The sequence below is a fragment of the Denticeps clupeoides genome, chromosome 12 (genome assembly GCF_900700375.1).
Source record: "Denticeps clupeoides chromosome 12, fDenClu1.1, whole genome shotgun sequence".
In the NCBI taxonomy this organism is placed as follows: domain Eukaryota; kingdom Metazoa; phylum Chordata; class Actinopteri; order Clupeiformes; family Denticipitidae; genus Denticeps; species Denticeps clupeoides.
In genome coordinates, this window is record NC_041718.1 from 6,304,891 (window position 1) to 6,311,083 (window position 6,193).

Below are 6,193 nucleotides of genomic sequence, written 5' to 3' on the forward strand. Positions count from 1 at the left end.
TTTTTTTTTCATTTCAATCACATTTTAGGAATATTTTTGTCATTTATATTTCATTTCCTGCAAGCACCACATTCAATAATTTCAGGAATAACAACCTAAAAACCACATTTAGTAATATGGTTACTATTTTTATTTAATTTATTACATAATTAGAAGCCTTAACATTTAACATAGTTACTGCATACGAACTGCAATACAGAGGATAACGAGCAAAAAAATATTGTTCTTTGTTTCATTCTGAAATGAAACATGTTCTGTCCTTTGTTCTGCACTTTTCTGTATAGTCTGATTGTCTGCGTCTTGTTTTGAAAAGATTTAGGTGAATATCACTGTTCCACTGGCCCGCTGAACATATCATTCACCTCAAAGAGAGGTGTGAGATAAATATATCATATTTTTTAATTTGATACTGTTTTTTTTTTTGGAGGGGAACATGTTCCTTTGAACAATTGTTATTTATTACATGTACAGAATGTTTGAAGCTATGAATTATATATATGATCATATATATAAAATAATTAATATAATATAATATATATAGTATATAATATAATTACTTTGATTGATATATATATATATTTCAATATATATATGAATAAATCATTTTGTCATTGTTAAGTACTGCACAATTTGTATGTATTGTTTATTCTGTTCCAAATTGTCAATAAAAATAGAACACCCTCATTTCTAAGAAATGAGGGCATTACAGAGGACATTTTGTGGCTGGATTTTTTTCTATCAAACATGACATATTTTGCCATTTCATTTCAGTGTTATATAAAACGGTTCACAATTTACACAATATTTGTACTTTTTTCTTTTTCTTCTTTTTATTATTTTGCCATTTATTCCGAAGCACCCAGGGAAAATCTTGGAGGCTAATGCTACTGAATCTGCTGTGTTGGGGATGGGGTCTGCTGGATGTCCTTTCTCTCTGAATGTCAGGAGTGCAGACCACGTCCCCTCTCTCGGTGTCTGGCAGTCATCCACATTCTCCCGTCTCGGTGGCTGTGCACCTCAGAGCCTTTGATTTGATCATAGTGCATTAAGGTCACACCGGCATGCAGACACACACACACACACACACACACATAAAGACTGCCGACCTCGCAAGAGGAACACACAGACAATTCATTTAGAGCCACAACCTGTACATCTGAGACTATAATGAGGGGAACTGACATTTTTCTAAACATGAGGTTCTGACACATGCCTGCATTTTACACAGGGCCTTGAGAAGAGATAAAAACTGCACAAAGTTTGACAAAATCACACAATACATATAGAGATAAATATTTAAACCTTCTTTAAGAAGACACACATGCTTTCATTTTGAAAGAAATCTTCACATTGAAGGGTAATCACGATCCAGGGGTGTTAATGAAAACCGGAAATGATAAAAATATGTTAATTCAAGTAACAGCAACGGTCAATAAATAACGTTTATGACAAAAAATAAGCCAATTAAGCCTTTTGAGAAAGGTCTAGTGAAAGATTCTGATCATGAACAGTGAGCGATGGCACGTGGTGAACCCCCTCGATTTACATGTAATATTGCCCTGCAGGATAATACTACCCGCTATTAGCTGAGAAGCATTTAGCATGCTGTGTAAAGGCTTTATTCAGTCCCTTGGGTGGTCGATGTGAGTCCGCCTCAGTCGCTCAAGGTGACGATGACATTGTCATCCTGGCCTTTCCACAGCATCTCCCCCTCAAAGTCCAGCATCTTGTGTTTGCGACAGCGCAGCAGGATGCCCACCACCTTGTCGGAGATCTTAACATAGCGGTCGAAGAGCCTGCCAAAGGTCACGTAGATCTTGCCATTTTTGTCTTTCTGGCCCATGTCCCTGATGATGAAGCACATCTCCTCCATCTCACGGTGGATGTGCTTCTGGGCGCGTTCCCCTCGCTGGGCCGTTTTGGAGCCCTCTTTGGGACGGCCGTATCCAGCGTCGCCCTTCTGCAGGCGAGTGGACATGGCATGCTCATAGTCGAACTCCTCACTGAATGGGTTCAGCTTCTGGTTCTCCATGTGCTCCTCAGACCACTTCTGCCATTTCTTCTTTATGTCACCCATTGTGTTCATTTTGACCTACGAAGGAACAACACATCAGTCCAAACCTGTCAATTTGTATTCATCTTGAACACTTCTTTCTGTGAAGGGGGTCTCTCTGGAATGTGTCTTCTGTGAAATCTGAGTCAAACCTTTCACAGCGTACCAAGTCAAATAGCCATCTGACACCATGATGAATGTCCCTCATGGAAAGCATTAAGTGAATTTATTCTCGTAAGCACTTATTCCATGCCACATGTTTGACTATAAGTCATAATATTTAGCTGCCGTTTGGGTAGACGCAGAAAACATCTGCAGTCTTGCAGTTAAAGAGGACAAAGCGTCCATGCAGTTTATAGTACAGAAAACCAGCATGTAAACACCTTCAACATATTAAATAGAACATACTTCTCTTTGCTCGCACTGTTTGTGTTATATTGCAGCACCACTGGATTTAGACTTTAGTCCATTTCAGGAGCTGAATCGGTTGATGTAGACCAACAGTAAAAGGTGAAGGAGTGCAGATTGAAATTCCTGAGCTAAAACCATCCACATTGCATTCTAAATACATTCTTTTACTTTTACAAATTTTTATTACTTAATTTTTTTATGAAATCATTTAGTGATTTTCTAATAAATATCAGTTTTGTTGTTCGTTTTGATGCTGTTTACATTTGTATAGATATATTGTATTGTTTGATTATATAGACTAATATGCAGTACAGCTGTTATTAACTTGCTATGAGTGTTTAACTATAGCACAATTGTTCATACGATCACTTGATGAGTGTTTCAGTCAAATTGGATGACAATCAATGATAAATAAATATATTTAAATGGTGGTTGTGATGGTGGAGAGACAAATATTCTGTCCATGTTTCACACATGAATTTCAAAAATGAAACTTGGATTCTAAAAGTATTCTGAATACATTACAGAGAAGGTTCAGCGTTTTGTGTCTAATCTATACCTCCATGTTTGGCGGTTTAGATGATGCTGTATCTATGCGGTGTAGGTAGAGTAGTGGATGAGGAACAGTCTACCTTTGGCCTGCTGACATGCTTCTTCAACTCAGCCTCATTCTGGTCACTGTTGTCGCTGAGGCCAGCCTCATCGCCAAGACCACTGTCCTCCGTGTCCAAGCTGCAGCTGCGAGAGCCCATCTTCCGCTCCTCTCTGCCCATCTGGCTCAGGGCCTTCACCACATCACCTGCCTTGGAGCCACAGTGACGTCTCCTGGTGGGCGACTCGTTGCCCAGGAAGGGCTTGGCATCCTCCGGTGTGGCCATCTGGTTGGTATCTATCTTCTCTTTGATGGAGCTCACCCAGTCAGTGCCACATTCGGTGCGCTTGGGCACAACGCTCTTGGTTACCGTGCCAGTTTTGATAGCTGTTTTTTCACTGCTGTTCTTGTCAGCAGCCACAACTCGAGGCATCAGCAGCAGCTTGACCTCACTCCGCTCATTCTGTTCCACATCTTCAATGACGGAGTCCGGGTGCCACCCTGAAGGAATGGTGTCCTGTTTTTCTGAGTGCTCAGTCGCCCAGTTTTGCCAACTCTTGGCCAAACTGTTGACCATGGCTGCACATTTGATTTTCTGGACGGTTCTGCTGAAGGACCTGTTTCCCTTGGCAGTCGTGCTCATGGTTCCTCAGGCAGTGCTTGCAGGCTATGAATGAGAAGCTGGGTTGTACTTCCTTTGGAAGCTCCTCGGTGAGACTGTCGGCCTTATATGCAGGACGACAGAGGAAGCTCAGTCAGCTGGAGGTGTGACATGACTCCGACGCACATGGTGCCCAGAGTGACCCCCAACACACCGCAGGAATTTCCCCACGGGGGAAAGCAGCAACAGGTGGCAGCATCGAGGCGACGGTGACAATCCCGCTCACTTCTGGTTGCATACCAGACCCAACAGTTAATGCAACTCTTTTTAGCCGCTGATTAGACCTACATAGTGCACAGATTACCTCACGGCAACATTCCCAGGGCCATTTTGTCACCAAAAGGGCGAGAATTAAAAGTGTATTTCCGAAGCAATGTTTTTGTGCATCTCGCCAGCCCTCTGTGCGCTGATCTATTTTTGTCAGGGCCACTGCTGCTGCTCTCCGCTGATTGATACACAGGCCTGTTCTGAAAACATGAGCTGGGTTATTTTCGGGAGATTGTCGCGTGGGGACGATGAGTACGCTCCACTCCATCTGGCTTATTTACATTGACAATATCCTGTATCCGGAGGCTTCATTTGAGCAGTTTTCAATGAAATTCTGATCAAGCTACATAAAGCATAGAGATGCAGAAGGAAGGGAAAAAAACGAGCATCGCTCTCCCCACAATTGTGTAATCCCCAAAACTGACCCCCTTCCAGACGGAAATAAAATTTATTGCGGTTTACGGTGTACCAAAAGCATGCCGGCCTATTTTGGTTAAACTGTGACAGAACGCACAGTGACTCACGCACGGAGGAGTGTGGCTAACGTCGTTCTCTGCATCAGACTTCACAGGATCTGCTGGTTTCTCTCACTTTCTGACAACAAACTGCTGCTTTAGTTCTTTGATGTTTGCTCAGACCGAATCAATCAGGGTCTGTTTTTAAGGGAAGTATAAAAATGAGATGTGCTGTACATCTGAATGTTGCTGTGATCCATTGTAACCTTTATATCACAATGCTGGCCTACTTCCTAAAACCAACCATTGTAACACTTTTGAGGAATGAACAGTATTACAGTATAGAGGTCGCAGTAACACTTTCTTTTCGCTTTTTCACACTCAGTAAATGGCCTTGTTCCTTTGTGAAATATAAAATGTTAACTATATTCTTCAGTTGAAAACACTGAATTGAAAAATTAAAGGTTTCAGCAGTCCAAACAGGATGAAATAGGAAGGTCATGTTAACAGCAGTGGCTATCAAACTGATCTGATCATCAAATCAGCAGCTCAACATTTTGATGAAGGTCATTTGAAATTAGTCAGATAATGGACATGGAATAGCTACTATAGAAATACCAAGGCGGTTTTTGTTTATAAGTGGTCTATAACAATAATTATATTTCCAGAGCTGTACACTTGATAACAGGGAACGAGACTGAGAGTTATTGGTGATCCATATGTTGTTGTTTGTGTAGTATTATGAAACCATACCGAAGGTTGAGGTTTTCAGAAATGCATTTCTTTGACACATTTTATTTTTATGGGTAGGTAACCAATGCAATAATGGTTTATGTGTAAGAAAATGTTGAAAATTAGAGGAGCCTAATGTGACACACAGAGATGTGTGATCATCTTATTAAAATGACGAGATGATGTTATGCGATGACTATAGCTGCCACACAAGTGGAAGAGGAACTGCCGGCTCGGTGTGTCTGTCAGTGTCATCACAGAGTCGTCTCAAGCAAGCCAGGCATGACGCAATAATGGCAACATTTTATTTTACAAACCTGACGTTACAACCTTAATGTTGTTTTGAACAGTTGCCAGCATTCATTACCTGGCTGTGTTGAAATGCTTCCCACTGTAATGTTATTTAGAACGTCTGCAGTTGCGTTTAAAGCTAGTGCTCTTGTGAATCATGCTGTTAAAAATACTGTGTACACTAATGGTCTCGCTTGTGGTCCCAGTGACACCAAACGCAGGTACAGTTGTCGCTATGCAAAAAGGCCAATGCTTCTAATTATTATTAACCTGCAGGTTATGTCAACCTCTGACAGTCCTTTTTTTTATTCCTGGCTTCTGTCTCTTTATAGGTTAACCTGACCCACAAGTGCGTCCTTGAACTATATAGAGAGGGTGGTATTTTTACCTCACTTTGTCAATTGCTTTTCTGGGGACTTCTCAGTCAGCTCAGTCCTGTTCTATTTCTTGTCTGGGAATCCAGCAGAGATTAAGGGATTCGGCCACTTACCTATCAGGCATCAATCGCTACCGTTGTTCAACATTTTCCTTCTTTGCCGCTTAGTAAATCTGCACCCTGATTTAACCATGAAACTTTGTTAATAAATCATGGGCCAAATGAAGAGAGAGGCATCATGAAGGGGAAAATCGAAACTGCTATGTGCACTAATAAGAAAGTACGTGTGCGTCTCAGTGACTCACTCCATATGTGACTCAGTTTGCACACCCGGAATAGTTCCTTAAGCATGGTG

The 6,193-nt window shown here is 41.3% G+C and overlaps 1 protein-coding gene across 1 annotated transcript; it reads right to left on the reverse strand.

The window, feature by feature from the left end:
• Positions 1 to 599: 599 nt before the first annotated feature.
• abraa (actin binding Rho activating protein a) lies at positions 600 to 3,844 on the reverse strand. The gene is made up of 2 exons (XM_028998789.1): positions 3,097 to 3,844; positions 600 to 2,092 (listed from the first exon to the last, which is right to left on the reverse strand). The coding sequence occupies exons 1-2, from the start codon at positions 3,697 to 3,699 to the stop codon at positions 1,655 to 1,657; spliced, it is 1,041 nt and encodes a 346-aa protein (XP_028854622.1). The 5' UTR covers positions 3,700 to 3,844; the 3' UTR covers positions 600 to 1,654.
• Between the last annotated feature and the right edge of the window lie 2,349 nt (positions 3,845 to 6,193).